The 21,484-nt window shown below is 39.4% G+C and overlaps 3 protein-coding genes across 3 annotated transcripts; 2 read left to right on the forward strand and 1 right to left on the reverse strand.

The window, feature by feature from the left end:
* The first annotated feature begins 866 nt into the window (after positions 1-866).
* On the forward strand, positions 867-2,558 carry LOC139282382 (potassium voltage-gated channel subfamily A member 10). Its single transcript, XM_070902064.1, has one exon. It carries the CDS (start codon positions 867-869, stop codon positions 2,556-2,558), a length of 1,692 nt encoding a protein of 563 aa, XP_070758165.1.
* Positions 2,559-11,338: 8,780 nt separating this feature from the next.
* LOC139282726 (apoptosis facilitator Bcl-2-like protein 14) lies at positions 11,339-15,725 on the forward strand. The gene is made up of 6 exons (XM_070902572.1): positions 11,339-11,495; positions 12,476-13,104; positions 13,215-13,319; positions 13,518-13,579; positions 14,660-14,920; positions 15,088-15,725. Exons 2-6 carry the CDS (start codon positions 12,486-12,488, stop codon positions 15,124-15,126), a joined length of 1,086 nt encoding a protein of 361 aa, XP_070758673.1. The 5' UTR covers positions 11,339-11,495; positions 12,476-12,485; the 3' UTR covers positions 15,127-15,725.
* Positions 15,726-18,021: 2,296 nt separating this feature from the next.
* rplp2 (ribosomal protein, large P2) lies at positions 18,022-20,133 on the reverse strand. The gene is made up of 5 exons (XM_070902312.1): positions 20,062-20,133; positions 18,731-18,854; positions 18,573-18,621; positions 18,385-18,483; positions 18,022-18,149 (listed from the first exon to the last, which is right to left on the reverse strand). Exons 2-5 carry the CDS (start codon positions 18,851-18,853, stop codon positions 18,073-18,075), a joined length of 348 nt encoding a protein of 115 aa, XP_070758413.1. The 5' UTR covers position 18,854; positions 20,062-20,133; the 3' UTR covers positions 18,022-18,072.
* Between the last annotated feature and the right edge of the window lie 1,351 nt (positions 20,134-21,484).

Consider the following 21,484-nt stretch of genomic DNA (forward strand, 5'->3'; position numbering starts at 1 on the left):
CCCCTCTTTGCTGACATGGCACAATCAATAAGTTTATTTTTTGCATAAGCCCTATCATGGTGTCCTTACATAAGAAGATTCAATCCTGTTATGTTATCTACAATTGCAATTGGAAACAGGACCAGATGAGTCTCTCTGAGTGCGCAGGGCCCCCGGTGTCAAGTGGACACAGAGGTTGCAGCTTAAAAGCGTGTGTCAGGATTTGGTTACCTGTCCGAACCAGACAAATGGAATGATAAACAGCTACTTAGAGATAAAGTAAAGGTGATGCTGATAGACTACCCCGAACAGGGTTGGGATGGATTAAACGAGACGGTAATTGAAGTTCAAACATTTAAATATTGAGAGGAAAAAATGTGTTTCGGTTTTAATGAGTCTTTGCTTTCAGTCATAAGTTGAAGGCTCAGATGTTTTTCCACGAAGAAATTAAACATGTTCAGTTTTGTAGCACATGATCAGCAATAATACTATCCTTACCCCGTGTAAGCACTTTCACAGCTGAACTTGCAGAGTTTCTGTTTTAGTTTAGGTTATGGGAGAGAATTGGGAAAAGAAATAACTGTACAAGCACAGTATCAGATGGCAAGTTCTCTGCTGATGCAGACAGGAGTTGACAGAAAAATCTCTCTGCCAACAAAACTGAATTGCACTATAACAAAATCTAACACAACTTTGCTTTTTTCTCCCTATTCTACAGATTACACACAGCACTGAATCCAAAAGTAGCGAACAGCTGCCTGAATGATAATCAGGAGGAGGGAGGCCCTGCCAGGATCTTCAACGTGGCACTGGTTGCGGTGTCCACTCTGTCTCCTGCACTCAGACCAGGCTGATAGACTGTGCTGCGGCTAGCGACAAGTCAGGGGATGGAGGTGCCGCTGGTTAATTTTGAGAACATGGATGATGTCGGCATCAACCTGGGTGACCCGAGTGACTCCGGGTACCCGACTTCACCCACCTCAGAGGCCCCCGATCAGAATCTGTTAACGCACCGCTTGGCTTCTCCTCACCAGTCGCCACACAGAGGACGACGTGGACATCACTCTGGTCAAGAAGGGTTGTCACCGTCCACTCCTCCGACTCTGACCACCAAAGCAAACTCCAGCAGTGGCAGTTTGATCTCTAATCTGAAGCTCCTGATCAACAGTGAGTCTCCCACTGACAGCGTCTTCAGTAAGATGGCGAAGGATAGCTACGAGAATGAAGATCTGTTTGAAAAGCACTGCATGGAAGAAAAAGATGAGAAGGTTGTCATCAATATTTCGGGCTTGATGTTCGAGACCCAGCTCAGTACCCTGAATAAGTTTCCAGAGACGCTGCTCGGTGACCCCATGAAGAGGATAAGCTACTTTGACCCGATGAAAAACGAGTACTTTTTTGACAGAAACCGCCCGTCTTTTGATGGTATTCTGTACTACTATCAGTCAGGAGGGAGAATCCGCAGACCGGCCAATGTTCCCTTAGATGTTTTTGCTAATGAAATCGTTTTCTATGAGTTGGGTCATGAAGCGATGGAGCAGTTCCGCGAAGACGAAGGGTTTATCAAAGAGCCAGAGGTCCTTTTGCCCACCAACGAACTCCAACGACAATTCTGGCTCCTGTTTGAATACCCAGAAAGCTCCAGTGCAGCCAAATCTGTAGCTCTGGTTTCTGTGTTTGTCATCGTCATTTCCATCTTCATCTTCTGCCTGGAGACTCTGCCGGAGTTCAGGGACGACAATGACTTTCTCACGGGTTTAACCCAAATCATCAATGGGACCCAAGACAGTCCCGCTCCTCATCCCGCCACTAAAGACCTGATGGCGTATATCACAGACCCCTTTTTTATTGTGGAGACTATTTGCATAATTTGGTTCTGCTTTGAAGTCGGTGTCCGTTTTGTGGTGTGCCCCAGCAAAAGTGATTTCTTCAATAACATCATGAACGTCATTGACATAGTTTCTATAATTCCCTATTTCGTGACCTTGGGAACAGAGTTGGCTACGACCCCGGATGATGATGTGAACTCTGGTCAGAACATGTCCCTGGCAATCCTAAGAATCATACGTCTAGTGAGAGTTTTCAGAATTTTTAAGCTCTCCCGACATTCGAAAGGACTTCAGATCTTGGGGCAGACCTTGAAAGCCAGTATGAGGGAACTTGGGCTGCTCATCTTCTTCCTTTTTATAGGAGTCATCCTATTCTCAAGTGCCATCTACTTTGCAGAAGTGGATGAGCCCCAGACGCAGTTTGTTAGCATCCCTGACGGCTTCTGGTGGGCTGTGGTGACAATGACCACTGTGGGATACGGAGACATGTGCCCCATCACAATGGGAGGCAAAATGGTCGGCACCCTCTGTGCCATTGCCGGTGTCCTGACCATTGCCTTGCCTGTCCCTGTCATCGTCTCCAACTTTAACTATTTTTACCACCGTGAAACTGAGCAGGAGGAGAAACAGATCATGGATGCAGCCGCAGAGGCTGCCCAGAAAATGTCAGCTGCAAACAAGTATGGAAGCACACCTTCACTAAACAAAAGTAACGGCACCTGGCAGAATGAGAAAAATGGCATGCACTGATAGAGAAACTGTTATTATAAGTATGTATTTATGTCAAGGGCATGAAAAACACATGGACAAATCAAACGTATCCAGGAGTGAGATGCACTGGATGATATATCTTTCTCACTGTTTTGTACTCCAAACAGGGCAGCATTTGTGCATATTGTTACAGTATTAATAGGCACTGTGTGGTCAGACAGCCTTTACACAAGTTGTCTGTCTGCTTGTGGATGTGTCAAAGTGCAATTAACACAACTCAGCAACTACTATGTCCGTTAAACTCTGATGAGAAGAGCTAAAAAGGTATAATTATTATCTTTCATCCAGTGCAATTTGAAGAAACGTGTGATGGCTCATTTGTACTATAGACATTTCACCTTGAAAATGTAGATTGCTAAACTATGCAAGTGAAAGGCAGAGTAAGTTGTAAATTTGACCGAAATGTCCTTGAGGTTTGTGTAACAGTAAGTTTATCCCACAGAAGAAACGGTTTAATCGTAGCGTTTAAACTGGAAGTACACTCGGAGCTCATGTTACTTCACAGTCTACACTTTGTCATATTCAGCAAAATCTAGATAGGACTTGGCATGATTTTCAAGGGCAGGCGAATGTGTCCAGTGTAAGGCTAGAGGACATCAGCGCACACATTGTCTTATCAGCAAATCTATAGTTGTGAAAGCTCAGCCAGCAGCACTTCTCCGTATGACACAGCGTAACAATATCTGTGTGATAAATAGTCTGCTATTAATATTGTAGATAGGCAGCAAAATATAGATCAAACCATGAAACTGCTTAACATTCACTGTATTATAGTACATGCAGTAGTTGCATGCAGAAGATTCAACTCACAGCGTATGTTCATGTACCTGGTTTCATTTGTATTATTTGGCATTTTGCACCAGATTCTGCAGATTCAGCTGTATATATATAGTCACCTTCTATTTACATTGTGAATTTACCCTTTAAAAACCATATCAATTCATTGCACTAAAAGTTTTTTTTCCATATATCTCTTAAGCACCTTTGGAGCTTCACACCATCAGCTGTTGGCAGGGAAAACATATCTGTTAGAGTGTAAAGAAATGTGAGATGAGATGTATATTTGTGATCAGACTGAGAGAACTGAGGAGAGGGCAAAGACAAAAAAAAAAACACAACAACTTTGCACTCCTGTACTGGAACATTTCTCCATTTACCTTTGTTCTCTCATTTGCATTGCATGGCATAGTGTGCCCAAATGAGATCTCAACTCTTATTATCAGCAACTAAAAGTTTGATATATTTATTGTAGCTAAATATATGATAGTATTTTAATCATATAGTGATGATCATTATATTCCATGTGATAGGGAAAGCCAATACTTTTAACTGGATTTGTAAAATAACGACAACAAATGATGATTTGTTGTCATACATACACATATAAATATGTATATATATATGTGTATATATATATATATATATATATATATATATACATATGTGTATATATGTGTGTGTATATATATATACATATATATATGCACATATATATATACATATGAGTATATATGCATGCCACATTCCAATCTCGAAAATGTACTGTATGTGAGTTTATTAGACATAAATACAGCTTGTATAGAAATGGCAATGGGTGTAGTTCTAACACAATCAATGCCTTTCTAATAATCCCACAATATGCAATAATGGTGACACGTGGGTGTGAAACAAATATGTATTGTATTTTTCACCCATGGAAAGAGGAATACCTGTAATTAAATAAATCGAAATGCAATAAGGTGACAGCAGGTAGTCACGTTGGTACTCAGCACTTTACTATGTTATGAAGCACTTATATTTGAGGACTGTTATACTGTATGTGTCAACATTGTACAGTATACAATGTCGTAATTTGCTATGTTTTATTTATCCTGTAAAGAGTGCCTTTCATTAAACATGTATCCTAACTGTGTGAAGTTTCCCTCTGATGATTTCATTTGTACTCGTGACATTAGACATCAAGCACATTTAAACTTTTGAAGCTTTTTCTCTCTCTGTTCAACAATAATAGTGATGAGTGGAGGTGTAAGTGTCAGTGTATGGCTTCAGGGCTGAACATTCATTATCGCCTAATGTTAGCTGTTACTAACGCCTTCTCGCTGCTGGTTCTCTGTACTGATATCACGATGGCATCCCTTTCCCTCTCTGTCTCTCTATCTCTCTTTATCCAAAGAATCCTCTCTCACTCAGTCCTGTCTGAGAATGTGTCACATCAGAGGGAAAAAGGTATATATATATATGTGGTGTAGATGCCAGACTGGAGGAGCAGACGTTTCTTGCTGTGTGCTCTGTTATCTAATTAAGAAATGAGTAGGATACAGCCCAGCTAAAAATAGATCAAAAAGGGATTATCAAATAATCATGCAGACATGCAACAGATGAAAAAAAAAGACATTGAGGATTTTTGTTGTTGTTTTTGAGACATAATTAGCGTTTTCTTTCTATTGGCACACCTCTTCACTAGATTGAGAAATTCTAGTGCTGTGAGCTTGACACAATGCCTTTGACTGGGATAGCTTCAAAAGCACCAAATTAAATATTCAGACCAAATGAATCATTTATAAGATTATCTATCTTGGCCTCCAAGGCTAGGAGCTGGCTGTTTCACTCGATGCTTTCCTGTCCCATACAGTCAAACCAAGGACATATTCTCGGTCAATATGTTAAAACAATATCCATTGATGGTCACACATTTTCTGAGCTGATTCCTTCAAAGACAAAGCTGTTAAGTTGTTTCCTGCTGAAACATACTGGCTGTGTTTTTGTAGTCTGTTCAGAGGCCTGTTGTCTTGTCACTAGTTAATGGTCGGCGGTCAGCGGGCCGCCCTTCTGCCCTGCTGATCACTGATCGTACTGTGATACACCAAAGACGAGGCCTGATACTATTTTAGCATTTAACAGACAGGTGGCTCTGGCAAGGTCAAAGCCAACGTGAGGCCGCCATTTATAATTCATCGGGTGTTCCACGAAGAGATCACATCCATCCTGCCTCTGATAAAGATTCAACCCAAGAAATGAATTCAAAGACCAGCAGATAGTCCAATCACTGTGACACAGCAGACAACACTGCAGCCCTTAATGGATCTAAAAATATCCCCGTTGCATGACTCCGTTCTTCCCTTTCCTCTCCTAGTCAGTGTCCCACCTCCGTCGAGGGAGACAATGGACGAGTCTCACACGAAAGCTCAGACAGTGAGTCTCATATCAGTTGATTGGGTTACTGTTTTGTCAGCAGACACGTTATAAGCCATTTTCAGACCTGCACAGACAGCAGCCTGTGCGCTGTACTTCACTCCTTCCAGAGGGCAAAGTCACTTGGAACCGGGCAGCTTGTGTTTGTATTAAATCCCTCCAAAGTCTCCTGTTTCTTCCAGTGACGGTAACTCTTCTGGGTGCAGGACAGAGCGCACGGTGGCATCAGGCTGCAGTGACCTTGCCACTACGTTTTGGATCAGAGTGCGAACTCAGTGCTGCTTCAGAGCACAGCAGGTGTAATATTGAGTGGCAAAGCAATCTTCATGGGTTTAATATTGATCAAAGTTCAGCTCTGCTCACCTACAGTATTACTTGAGCCATTGATTCTGTGCCCTGACTTTGCTGACCAAGAGCATTCAGACATGGGTTTTGCATTACTTTTATAGCTTCTTTATTGACTACAGGGCTAGTATGATTAAATCAAAAAGCAACAAATCTTCACCAAAAGGGAAAGGGTGCATTATGACAAATGAGCCGCGTGTTTTTGGCACGAGATGAACGAAGCTTGTGAGGTGCTCCATCTGCTCTCTCAGCACTGGAGAGGATGAAGGACAGACAGGTGGACACACCCGGCTTCTCACTGGGGCAATGGAGGATCAGGCATCCTGACGCAGTGTGATAAAACACTGGGAAGTCATTCTGTTTATCAATTTTTTTTTTTATTTGCTTCACCCATGCTGGAAATCCCTGATGTCATCGAGACATCCCACACATCCCCCCTTTTTACTGCTGTCTCAAATTTCAAGATAGCACATGAATCAACTTGAGTATATCTTTATAAAATGATCTGGGTAATAGTTAAACAGTAAATTTGACAATGAAATGATCCTACTAACAAGAATAACCAGTGTATCCACAACGCTGTTTCCCAGAAATTACATTTATATACATTTTGAAGGAAACGTAATGCTGGCTGGATTAGGTTTTCTAGAAACATAATGAGGAGCAAGTCGCAAATATATCAGTAAAATGTTAATTGACGTATTTAATTGGTTTTCCACCCAAATATTAAGTCTTGCAATACAATATTTTTTATGGTTATGTTTAGGCACTGGCAGAACTTTGTTAGAGAAAGACAAACTTAGTTTGATACAGAAAAAGTCCTCAGTGACTTCAGACACAACTTGATTGTTAACAATTATTCGAAAACACAATCTTTCTGTAACCAAAGTGCTTTTGCTAAACCTAACCGCAGACACAAGTCTGGATGTGATCCCTGAACTGTGGTGTTACAGTCCTGCGCTTTGTGCACCTGCCATCCACTCTGACCACAAACCCAGGCAGAGATTACACTTGTCAGAAACTTAATTCAATTCAATTCAATAAATGTTTATTGTCCCCAGAGGGCAATTCTGGTGCAGCATAAACAACAAAAAGAAACATACATACATACTGTACATACAGCAACAAGTAATAGCAAACATCAAGTTTACTAAGTGCAGCAGTAAAAGGTGGACTGCAGTTCATGCTTAATAGTAGCATTTGCCATTAACCATTAATTAGGAAAACTATTTAGTGACATACAGATGTCATTTCTGGGAGACAGGGATGACATCCAAAGCCTGATCTACCTTATTCCTCTGTGCCATAGGCGTCCATTGTTGTCCAAAGATCTATCCCACTGTTTCACTGGCTGACATGTTCCTTCATTACACGACCACTGTCCGTACTTCTGTTATAGAAACCTTGGCCTAAAAACTACAGTGGCCAGCTGTTTTAGGAAATTACTTCACCTTTTTTAATGAATCTGTGTAGCTGTGACCTGATTTCAAAAGATTTACATCCACAGGAGGAACAAATGTGAATATCTGTCAACATTTCAAGTTTAAGAATGACTGTCTGACTTAATGTCTGCGTTTATGGGAAAAGTACTTTCAGATGTTGCCAGGAAGTAAAAAACGATGTCATACATTAACAGATTCCCTCTTATACTCTCCTTTTAGTGACATGACAACAAACTCTTGTGATCCTGATTGAGAGTTCGTGGCACAAGGACTTTGTCCCTAAAAACTCTTCAATTATTCAAATGACATTTTGGTCTGCTTTAATAATTCAGAGTGGTTTAAAGGAGTGTTTGTGGTGACCAGCTCTCAATAGATCAAATACGCCATTACAATTAATATCATAGTAAATCAATAAAGTATTTAGGGTATATTGCATGCACAGGTAGTTAATAATTCTGGATGCCTCTGGTATCCGGCTCCGTTCTGCTCTGCCTCATTATTTCCCATCTATCATTTTAAGATTGGAGAGCGGAGTCCCCATGACAGAGAGGGCGAGTAATGATTCAAGGAGATAAAGATTTATGACAGGTAACTGCGGGTGACTGCTGCTCCGCTGCAGTGCGTCAGCCCTGGAGGTCAATGGCTGGACTTTGTGGGACGAAACGTGAGTCTCTCATTTGTCCTGCTTAACGGCCATGAAAAATGAAGAAGGTGACCTAAAGTATCACCCGGGATCAGACAGTAGACGACGCGTTGCCTTCAGATGACCACAAGCTGCTCTTCACATCTGGGGAAGCCAAAACAACCGATTAGAGAGGCAATATGATCATCCAGCTGTGGTGCATTACAAAGATGAATCTGTACACTACACAGACAATTGCATTAATTATTCAGTAATTAAGATTACTGAATATAAACCAAAGGCAAATTAATTAAGGCTTCACTATTTAGTAATCAACTGTATTGTTATTGTATTTCAGAAAAAAAAAATTCTCTTAGATTAGACACTCCACAAACTAACAAATGCATACAATTTCTGCAAAGGTTACTGTTTGAAAACCTCAAAATCGACTGGGAGACGTGAGAAGGCAAAATCACTTTAACTACAGGCAGCGATGGAGGAAGAGTTGATCATTTACTTCAGTGAAAGTAGCAGTACTGCAATATAAAATAAAGTATCACAAATTAAAATACTCATTATGCAGAGAAGTGGCCCCTCGTGAGCGTTATACTATTATATTATTACTGACGCATTCATGTGTAAGTAGCATTTTATGCTGAAACTAATTTGAACTATTTCATATACTGTTGGGTAGTTTGATCTATAACAGTGCATCATATTTATAAGTCTATAATTTTAATCTGTAAAGTAAATATCAGCTAAAGCTGTCAAATAAATGTAGTAGAGTAAAAAGTACAACATTCCCCTCTGAAATGTAGTGAAGTAGAAGTATGAAGTAGCAAGAAATGAAAATACGAGATATTTGTACTTGACAAAATGTACTTAGTTACAGTCAACCGCTGCCGACAGGGGACACAAGTGACATGTTTGATAATTTATGGGGACAGACTGGATTTGTTGAGACAGCAGGCTGAAGTGGTTTCACAGTGTTTAGCATGACACCTGGTGGCTTTACTGCGGTACTACACTGACGTTTTTCACTCATTTCTTTGCTGTTGTGTAAATTTGTTGGCTTACATACATGTGAAATAGGAAAGACTGTAATGTATTATCCCTTCTCTCAACCAAAAACAAGCGACGGGTTTGTCCAACTAAAACTCGCAGAAAGTGGATTAAATGACAAGTACAATTTTTTTTCTGTCTAAATTTGTATTTAAGATGAATGAAAATCTCGTCACAATCACAGGCTGGACAAAAAAAAACAGGTGCACCACTGGCAGCTATTCAGTAATGTTGCTTTCGGTTACTGAAAATAAAACAGTTTCCAGTAAGCAATCCAGATAAGAGATTACTCATGAAGTCAGATGCACTGGCTGTAAAAGTTGAGACAGGACAAGCCCCTTTTTTTCCGTCTTTGGAGAGAGCTTCTTTCTCATTTCAGTCACTTCCTGGTATCCTCTGACAGTACTGCATTACTGGAGGGAGAAGCAGCGATTACAAAATTGACTGAGGTGAAGACAGTTTGATCAGTTCACTGCCTTGTTGTTTTGTTGCTCGTGGTAAATGATTAACAACACTGGAAAGGTGCAAATGCTGATGAATTCATTTGGGTCATAACCATAGCCTGGAGAAAACTCAAAACTACCATGGAAACAAGTATTTGATATAAGAATCTGCTGATAGAATCATATCTGGATTATTATTGAAAAACAATTAGTTGATCGATAGAAAATTAATCGGCAACTATTTTGAAAAGCAATAACCTGAACCTGAATATGTATATATAAAATACAGGTTTGTTATTGTAATGTGTTTAGGTGTTTCTAATATTTGTCTTTTTATGGATTTTTATTAGATTTCATTTTTTACCTACCTCCTTTCGCGTGTGTTATTTATGGATCAACAAAAACACACCACTATTCAACCACCAAGTAAACACTGTTTCCAACATCTGTCACAAAACATGTAACATGAAATCAATACAGGGAATACAAAATATTAATTAATAGCATTAACATTAATAACCTTTCACCTTACTCCATACATGCACTCTGAGAGTCCCTCTTGTTTTAGTTTACTCCATATTTAATGACACACTATTCCACAGCACAAAACCAGTATATAAAAATAAGAGCTTTTACATTATTTACTGACAGCATTATGAACACACACACACACTGGTGTTACAGCCATGTGTATCACTGTTTACTGTGGCCGTCTGCCGTGTGTGGACCATGTCTTTGACCGCCAGCTGACTGTCTTTTTACTGTGTATGTTGAATGTTATGGAAACCAATTTCCCTCTGGGGAAATAAAGCTAATCAATGAATCAATGAATGCTGAATTGGGACCACTGTTATCTGTGAGGAGCACGCTCAGTGGTGAAATTGTACACGTGATGACATTGTACTCTTTTGGTCTATATAAAGTATATATATCTATATATGATACAATTTTGATGTACTTTACTTTAGTATTTTCATATCATATTACTTTATACTACTCTACCACTACATTTTAGAAGTGAATATTGTACTTTTTACTGCACTACATTTATCTGACAGCTTTAGTCGGAATCAGATTATTAATACAAAATATTAAATCAATTTACAAATGATGTATGATGTATTATTATGGATTAAGTTACACAGTAGTTTAAATGAGCCCCACCTGCAACATTAGAGTGACGCTTGCACATTAATCAATAAATATTATATGATAATAGAATATAGATTAATCTGAAGTACTTTTTGTTGTACTTTCAGTATATTTTGATTCTAATACTTTTGTACTTTTCTACACTGTGGTGTTGCTACTTTTACTTAAATATCTGAGTGCTTCTTCCACCTCTGATGACTTTATGGCGAAGTCCTAAATGTAGATGACACACAAGAGTTAACAGTGTTTCAGACTTCTGCCAGCTTCTACTTCCTGTAAAACGTGGCCAAAACATCAGGGAGGGGGGCAGTTACAGGAGAACCGAGAGCGTTTACGAAACCGTAAACAAGTGGTAAACCTGACGTCTGTGAGCCGACATGTAAAGCAGGAAGACTGCAATTTTTCTTTCCGTCCTCCGCCCTCCCTGTACGCGCGGCTGACGGCAGGTGGCTGCAGGTGAGGGGGGAGGAGCGCCGCGACGTGTCCAAACATGGTCTGGGTGTGAGAGCGGGAGCAGGTAGACGCGCTCCGGAGAGTCCCTTCCCGAGAGAGAAAACTCTGTGAGGGAACCTGCTGCGAGTCAGTCGCCGTCGATAACTACTGAAGACGGATCTCTGCAGGGACTTTAAACGCGTCTGCTGTTGCTGAAGGAGTCGAGGTGAGTCCACAGAGGCAGCGGCGTTAGATAACTTCAGTACATTACAGCCACAGACGTTTATTATTGCCGTTTTACACTTCTTCATATGCCTCTGACTTCTGAGCCATGTTTGATAACGCGTGTACATCTCCACAGCTGTGATATCCACAGAGCAGCGCTGTAAGAAGAGACTAGTTGATGCAGGACTCTTTCTGGTCCACATAATATACATTCATACTATAGAAAACAAGTATTTCTCCTTATATGTAGTTTAAAGCTCAATTGATTAAAGATGAATCGACGAGCAAATTGACAGAAAACTGAAAATGGACTAATGTTTTGATAACTGATTCATCGTTTAAGTAGTTTTTAAAGCAGAAAGTCTTCGGTTCCAGCTTCCTGGTTTGCTAAGTCTGCTGTGATGACAGCCTGCGAATACCTTCAGGTTTTGGACTGTTGGTGAGACAAACAAGCTATTTGAATAAGTCAACATGGCTTACAGAGAACTTTTTTACATGCAAGACCAAATGATTATTTGATTTACCAAGAAAATAACTGGCAGGTTAATTGCTAATAAAAATGATTATAAGCAACTTATAATGATTTTTATTAGCAATTAATCAACAAAGTTTAGGGCTGCAACTAGTGATTACTTTCATTATTGATTAATAAGCAGAGTATTTTCTTGATTATTGATTCATCTTTTGGTCAATAAAATAGAAAGTAGGGAAAAATACCCATTACATTTTTCTAATACCCAAATTGACATCTTCAGATTGTTTGTTTTGTCCAACCAACACTCCAAAACTCAAAGATATTCAGTTTATTATCACATAATTCAGAACCTGTGACAAAGCTTTGTTTGGTATTTTTGTTTCTGTCAACTTCGACTAATGAATTAATCGACTAATCGTTCCTTAAGCTTGTCTGCTTAAAGCACAAGTGATGCAAAAAATCTTATAACCCATTGTATGTGTGATGTTGTTGTCTTTTTCTTGTAGTTGTCCCGCCATGGAAACACAGACAGAAACACAAAGGCCCAACAACAGCCAGTTGATCTTTGTACCTCACAAGGACACAATCCGTCTGCTGGAGGTGTACGTCAAGCGCAGCCTCAGCGTAAATGATGGGACTCTGGAGAATAGGAGGGCTGAGAGGAAGGAAAAGTGGGTGACAATGCCAAGAAAGCAAAGACGTCATTCCAGCGACCCTTCCCTTCACTTGTCGGGGGGATTAAACGATGAGGAAATTGGTACATTTTCTGCGGTCGAACCTCCCCCAAACCAGCTCGAGATATGTCCCGAAGAACCAGAGAAACGCACCAAAAAACCCAAGAAGAACAAGAAGACCTCATTTTGGAAAAGTTTATTTGGTATTTTCTATCGGAAGAATAACGAGGAGAAAGATGAAGAGCAGGACGGTCCGTCAGAGATCCCCGAGGTCTCCCAAGCAGAGGAGGCCTCTGACGCTGTGACCACCTGCCTGCCCACAACTCCAGTCCTCACGCAAAAAAGGAAGTCCATGAGAAGAAAATCATTAAGAAGAAGGTTCTCCAAAAGGCGGCTATCTCTGACAAAACCAAATAAACCTGGTAAAGATCTCAACCCTGCCGACATCACCCGAGTTGAAGGTAAGTTTGAGAATTGAACATCTGGGTCATATTACTGTTGTAAAAATTGCTTTTGCTTCATGCTCTTTCTGCAGAAGTGCATTTACAAACATGTGGTTGTTGCTTTGCAGATGTCGTCAGTGTGGAACCGACGTACTCTTACTATGAGAAGGTGTCAGAGGAACTGGAAAGAATCGTCCACGAGGTCAAAGAGGAAGTTCAACCCCTCTCTGATGGTGAGAAACTGTTTCTCTTCACGTTCAATGAGCCATCATTAAAGTGTGAAAGTTCAAGGCTTTAAAAACGTTTTCATTTGACAGGAAATGTTGGTAATAAAACAAAACCAATCAATTTAAAGCACATCAGACAATCTTAACTGTATATCAGGAGTCGCTCAGTATCGATTATACTAAATACGTTCTGTTTTATCTCAGAGGAAGTCATCAACAGGATCATTGCTTTGACAAAGCAGCAGGGTGATGCCATAGAGGACAAGGTTGGTATTCATTACTGTTTTGAGTAAAAGATGTGTTGATGGAGCTCTGTGTAGCGTTTAATCATTTGTGAATATTTACAAGATTATTGCTTTAAATGCTTCAGACGGAGTCAAGTTATTCGTATGATTAGTATTTAGGAATGCATGATTTTCAGATAAAGGTAATAAATGAAGTATTTTTAACAAGCAGGATTGTCAAGTGGTGCTTCAACAGTGTCAACAGAAAGCAAAAACACACCAATAAATCATAACGTATTATAAAGTCAAGATAATAAAAAGTACAAACTCCACGACACAACTTCCTGTTAAAGGGAAAACCCTTTATTGTTGGTCATCAATCTGTGATATTTAGTTTCAATTTTTCTGGTGCAACAGCTTTTCCCCAACTTCTTTACCTCAGTTCAATATTTTCTGCTTCCCAGAAAGCCCCAGGGACACCCTGTGTGGTGCAATACTGAAAACAATAGTGAAAGTGTTAATGACAGTGACAGCCTGTCATGTGACTGCTCTGCTTTATGGTCTGTTAAAACTACTGTTTTTTGCAAAAACTGGTTGTTATACAATCAGCTGCAACGATTAATCGATTAGTTGATCAGTATTTTGATCATCTAATAATTTTTCAAGCGAAAAAACATTAAATGGTTACAGCTTCTTAAATGTGAGGTTTTGCTGCTTTACTTTATCATACATGATCATAAACGGAGTATCTTTGTAATTCGGACTGTTGGTCGGGCAAAACAAGCAATTGGATGACATCACCTTGTGCTTTGATAAATTGCGATGGGCTTTTTTCACCGTTTTCATGAATCAATAAAGAAAGAAATCATCACTGGCAGTTAAGCTCCTGCAAAATGACAATGCCAACAAACATCAAAGTACCTGAGTTGAAATTATCTCGACGAGATGTCCTGCGACATCATCTATATTTTTACCTGCTGGAAAAAGAAATCAACCATACCAATAGCTGTTTTTATCAGTGTTATTTTATGGCGTATTTGTCCTTTTACCTCGAATGTTTATTAGCAGTAAAATCCCTGATAGGTCAAAGTATACTGAATTTACTCTCCTTATCTCCTCCAGCTGAAGGATAACCCCACCCTGAACAGCTTCTTCCAGGGGATGACGTACTCTTCCTTCCAGAAGTTGGCTGATGCGTATCTGGAGAAAGGAGCATCGCCGACAAACAGCACTCCCACTGTCCTACCAACGGCACCCGAGCTGGTCAAGTTGGCTTTTACGTACGACTTTACGGCCAGGATAGCCGGGCTCTCCATACAGAATACAAGCCACATTACTGGCCTGGGGTACCGTTATCTACAGGACCGATTTGAATACAAGCAGGTAAGAACCAGACCTGTTGAAAAGAGAGATTTTTAGACATTATTTAAACCACATGTAAGCGTAATGATTCAGCTTCAATTTAAATATGTGCAGTATATCTGTGAGAAATGGTAGTAATTCAGCATAGGAAACAGTTTGGTATAAAACTCTTTTGTTGTCTTTCACAGGCATGTACAGATCATCCGCTGTCCGACAGTGATGTCTGAGAGGCAGCCGTAACAAAACAGAACCATTTCTGCAAGTGAAACGTTTTCTCTTCAGCTTTTCCCAGCTGCACAGATGTGGTTAAGGATGTGTTGCAACCATGAATTCCCCTTTACAAAGATATTCTTTTAAGATCACAATGGGCTACCTACACAAATATTAAGCTTGTAAACAACAAATGATTTTTACTGTTCAGTGATAGAGCAGTAGAGTGTAATTCTGCTGCAGCAGGATGTGTGCTGAAAAACCAGTTGAATGGCTTTGGCAGATTTGAGTGTGTGCTTTTTAAGGTGAAGTGTTGACTGATGACCTTCACATGGAAGATCAACTTAAAAAGTAATAACTGTCTTTAAACATGTAGCAATATTTCAGAATGGCATCTGATAATTGAATCTGATACTTTCTGTATGTTGATTTGTAATAATACGAAAGAGCAATGCAATAACCTGTGATGTATATAAGCTAGACACCTCTGTGCAATATATTTTTTTTACATTTCAAAAGCAAAAACGTATTTAATAGAAACTACACTGAAATGCTATGTTTGTTGATATGAATGCTGGCATTCACATTCTCAAATAAAAGATATTTAATGCTCAAATATGTGTTTTTTTCTCATTATGAAACCATACGTCACTGCCAGCCTTTATTCTTTGGTAATTTAACTCGACTGTGCAACTCTTCACAGTAAATGAAGCCGAACAAAGGCTTGCTAAGACGGGCCTCTCTAATGTCACTCTCCACGTCACTCTATCAGGGAAATAATCATCAAGCACGAACACGTTAATCCCAAGAAACATTTCTTCCTTCACTGGAAGAGAAGGCGAAATCTAATAGAATAAGTTACGTCAAACAGCTGGAGGCTAATTCTGCAGATGCTTTTGGATGGGAGTATCCCTTTTTATGGCTGTTGGTAGAGTCAGTGTTGGCATCCAGAGCTGGGGTTGGGACTCCTACAAGGGGTCACAAGATAAATTTGAAGGCTTGCAAGACAATTAAAAAGACAGGAACCATGAAAAGACATTTCATGCAGTCATTGTTTCAGACTTCATTTGTACTTTATATATATATTTGCCTTTTTTCTAGTGAATTACTGGTCTGTGACAAAGGTCGCACAGAGACAAGGCTTCATTTTAAGGGCTTATCAGATGTAGTAAGCTAGCTGTGGAAAAATGCAGGCCACACCTCAGTAGTCGTACTACATACCTTCTGAACTGCAGAGACAACAGCCTGCAGCATAGGACCATGTATTTTTAAGAAGTACACTCTGGCAATGACAGACGGAAGTTAACAAGTCATGGCAATAACTGCTGCAACCACATGGCTAAATGTTTTGTAATAAATCATGTACAAATGCAAACATGAAGTTTACATTCAGTATTTGTGTGTTTTAAGAATATTAAGGAGATTGTTGACAGGATCTATATAATAGATTCCCAGCTGCAGGTAATTATGAGAATGAATGTGACAATCTGTCAGTTACATGGGTCAAGCATGCAGCGATGGATCTCACCTGTGGGACAAGTTCCCCCTGCAGGCAGGAGACCTTGCCAACAAAACAGAGGGCCGCCTTAATATCCTGCCAGAGCTAACGGGTTCACAGGGGGCTCTTGTGCATCCAGCAGCATAGTGCTATGCAACACATGTACTCACATGCACCAGAGAAAAGAGGATGGTAGAAGCAAATGGAGAAAAAAAGATAAGAACACAATGGTCCCAATGTGCTGACCCATTCTGAGTCGCTGCCACACAGATATCTAATTGGTGTTAATTGTGAAATATTTCCATATATAATAAATGCATGTTTCTTAGAGTTTTTCCGTTTCTTTCAATATTAAAAGTTAAATGTTTTTACTTTGTTGACACAAACTCATGTGACTATCAGGTAAGACAAAAACAGAAGGGAGCAGGTGGTGGAAAAATTATGGTCACATTTCCTTCAAGGAACAGTGTTGACGAATCCAGTGACTAAATGAGCTGAATGACAAATAACAAAAGATGAATTATGATGTGACTGATGACTCATATCTCATTTATACACCACGTAGCTCGAGCCCAGAGTCTGACTCTAGGGCCCAAACACTGTGTCACGGGTTTATTTCCTAGCAGACTCTTGGCTCGTCACAGCAGGGACAGCTCTGCTGAACTGAGGTGTCCCTGCATGCACAATACCAGGCCTCTGGTTGGTATTGTGCAAGTTATTAGTTAAACCTGAGTTTGGCAAGCAGACATTTTTGCCGTTAGAAACATCTACTGTGGACACTGAGATTACATAAATCCTTTCTTATTGAGGAACAAGCTCAATTTGACTTGTAGTTGTACCTGTTTCACATCAGTTTGTGAATAATCAACAAAAACATTAACTCGAGTCTGTCTTTACATGGCTGGAAGAACTGTGACCACAAAATCTGAGTTATAGTCACAAACATTGCTTAACAATTACATATGAAAAATCAGCAGTTTGTTTCTCTACCAACCATTTATTTAAATAATGACATTTTACTGCCAAAACACATTAACAGGTCTTTAAGTACATGAGAAGACAACTAAAACTGTAATGTCCTGTTATGAATAGTGGTGGTGGGGCCGCCTTTGTGTTTATAGAGGGATCATGGTTTGTCCCTTTAAGCCGGTGCCATTATGTGGTTTATTAGCTGGCCACCAGCCGGACAGTGACTGACCACATGCAGAGTCTGGATTGCCTAATGCTGACGGTTCGTCCAGTCTAGACTATTTTTAGCAGGCAACAAAATAGCTTTCAACCTCAAGCCTGGAAAGCCAGACTATTTATTTCTAGAACACTTAACGGTAATGTCTTTGGGAATAATTACCTTTGCACAGCCGTAATTTGAGAGGTATTGAGATTTTTTTTTAAAAAGGACAAAAAGACAATGTGATAAGTGTAAACCTTTTTACATTTTTATTGCTTTTTAAACACAGAAGGTAGATTAATCAAAGAGTCCGAAGCCCATATCTTCGTCTGACTCTTCTGATTCCTCTTTCTTCTCTTCCTTTTTCTCTTCCGCTGGAAATGAGACAGATAAAGACAACAGTCAATACTACAGACAGATGTCAGCAAGAACATTTAGCAGCACTGAAATAATAGTCAACTTTGTTTAAGGACTGCTAAATGCAGCAACAGATTCATTTGAGATAGCATCAGCATTTGTATTGCTATCAAAATGCAGTATCATCAAGCAATCCTATATAACTGAAAACCATTTATCATTTTTTCAGGTAAGAATGAGGGATATATGTACCCGCAGCAGGTGTAGCCCCAGCTCCAGCGGTCCCACCAGCAGCAGCGGCAGGAGCCGCCACAGCACCACCTGCTGGTACAGAGGCTAACTTAGAGAGGCCTGTGGAAAAAGGAAAGAAATACAGCTTTTAACCATCTCATGTAAGATATCTTGAAATCTTCAATATATGTTCACTGAGAGGCCTTTACCTGAGTTCATGACTTCATTGATGTCTTTGCCATTCAGCTCACTAATAACCTGCAGAGAATTATCAGATTTAACTTCAACCACAAGTGTCTTCAGTGAAAATTCAAACAATTGAAGCAGTTTTTGTAAATTCCTAATTTTCTGTTGTGAAATGACACACCTTATTTAAGCGTTCGTCGTCGGCCTCAATTCCCACGCTGCCCAAGATGGCCTTGATGTCCTTTGCGGAGGGGCTGGTGTTTCCACCGAGCACAGCCAGGAGGTAAGCGGCCACGTAACGCATTCTGTATTGACAGATGAGACACAACATGACAGGTGAACAATTGTTGTGTGACTCTGCAAGTTATGAAACAACATGACATCAAGTCTGGGAGAGTAAAACAATAGGATGACACAACACTTAGTGTTGAGTACACCACAAATATCTAAAGATGTTACTTGCTTTTGCTGAATTTACCATTCTGAAATAATTCCATAGTTTAGATCTGAAATGGGTCATAAAATCAACCAAGCCATTTTAATAACTGATAAATTATTGAACCTGGGCTCACTATTTTCTGACATTTTATAGACCACAGTTATAGGGCTGCAAACTTATTATTTTCAATAGATGGTTTGGAATGTAAAATGCACAAAAATGGCAAAAAAAAAAGGTTGACATATTCAGATTGAGAACAAAGAAGACTAAGAAAAGTACCTGACTATTCACTTCAGCTCTAACTGTGCTATCATGTATGGCTGCGACCATAATCATATTTGACAAAATACTGTATGACTCTTCAACTAGTACACATTTCTTTCTTTTCTGAAAAGGAGGACACACATGTAGCATCTTGTTATTCAGAAATAGTCCCCTCTTGCGTCCCACTTTAGTGCTTATAATCACCACTGGGAGGCTGAAACATGTTTTCCCTGCTTGAGCTAATGGGTATATTTTTAAACTACACCCATCATGTAACGTTAAAGACAATGTGGTGTACGCAACTGTTACATTAAGTGAACCACTAATAGTGGTTACTTAATGCCCAAATTGGTCTGATTATTATAGTTATCTTACAATGAGTGAGTAAATATGCTTGGGAGGGGTCCAGATTGATGTTAGCTTAACGTTAGCTCAAATTAGCGCTGGCTGGCGGTATATTGAAACGATGCTTGGACTTCAACACACACAAACACAGAAAGACAATAATCAAAGGCCATTGTTAAGACTTTGTATTTCGCCGTTTTGAGCTGCACTTTATGCCTCTCCAGCTGTGTTACGCCATTCAACCGTGATGTATGCGCCTCAGAGCTAGCGTAACTGACACAGCATGGCGCCCAGTGTTTTAATATGACTGTCCTCCATTTGTGACAGCGCCTTCAGATCCAGCAACGCCAAATTTTTCAGTAATTTAAAAACAACCGTTGAGGACATGTCCCATTAAAAACACAGTGAGCCATTAACTAATCGACACACACAACTTAAATTCTTTAAATGTATTTTTTACTTACTTTTAAGTCTAAACAGACACGAAACGTCGGTCACGCTAAGAAATCCGGAAGAGAGAAGGAGGTGGTACCGGAAATTGTAAAAGAGTGGAATGCGCCGATTTGATTGGTCCATTTGGATGACAGACGAGTACGTCAACATTTCGATAAATAAATAGGATACAATCTGGCACATTTATGCCATTATTTAACTCTATTACCATTGTATGTATTTAGTATTTAAATTACAACTTTCTGAACACTTTTTTTAGAATGGAAAATACAGTGTAATTAAAGTCACTATTTCTCATTATTGTTTTTGTTAGAGGCAATGCAATAGAAGAACCTCAAATGAAGAGTGAAGGGTATAACAACTGTAAGACTGTATGTATTACCTTTCTTTTTCTTCTTCTTAACTTTCTTCTTCATAACTAACTTAAATGAAAGCATTTTCATTTAATCTGCTCTCTGCATTTGTTCTTAAAATATATTTTACATGAAATTGGAATGAAGACAGTAAATCTACAGTTTATCTAACCATTCTTTGAAATTTACAGAAAACCCCCCAGAGAAATTGTGAGTCTTTTACAGAGGTGGCAGAGGTATTGATACATTTAAAGTTAAAGTAGCAACACCTCAATGTAAAAATACTCCACTACAAGTAAAGTAAAAATACTGCTTTCATAATATGGTTAATTAGAAAATAGAGGTATTAACATTAAAATGTACTGTAACTATCAAAATAACAGCAGGCAGCAGAACATTATTTGGAATTTGGAATTTGACATTGTATGCCAGTATCACATATTCTGTATCTACTCTGATACCACAAATTAAACAACATTTTATAGAGAATCAAACTAGGGAAGATTCATACTGATTGAGCATTTTACAATGCATGTTGCAATGTCATCAGCCTGAACAGAACATATTGACGAGGCTATTGAATGAAGGACAATGACGCTACATAGCTTGTGTGCAGTAAAGGACAGAACAATGATTCAGTTAATTGCATACATTATTTATTTCCATTAATTCACCATCAAAAAATAAAGCTGAGAAATCATGAATACATGACTGTATCTCTAGTTAAGATGCAGCTATAAATTGATTCTTTACTTGACACTTATAATACCACATGTGCCTAAAACATTGTAGAAAACACACAAAAAAAGTGATAATACAATCAAGTGGTCACCCTCTATTAACAACCTACAGTTCAACCAGCTCCTCCTGTCTGTCCTGGGTGAAGAGCCAGTCGAACAGAAAGACCACTGAATCTGAGACAAACTCTGCAATCTTCTTCACGTTTGTCACATACCACATTTTAAAGCCAAATTCTCCCAGTAACATGAGAAAAAAAATGATCAAGATCCCAAGGAAGATGCGGTCGATATAAAAGTTTGCCTTTTCTCTGAAGGTCCACTGCTCCCAAGGTAACGCACGC

The sequence above is a fragment of the Enoplosus armatus genome, chromosome 3 (assembly GCF_043641665.1).
Source record: "Enoplosus armatus isolate fEnoArm2 chromosome 3, fEnoArm2.hap1, whole genome shotgun sequence".
Lineage (NCBI taxonomy): Eukaryota > Metazoa > Chordata > Actinopteri > Centrarchiformes > Enoplosidae > Enoplosus > Enoplosus armatus.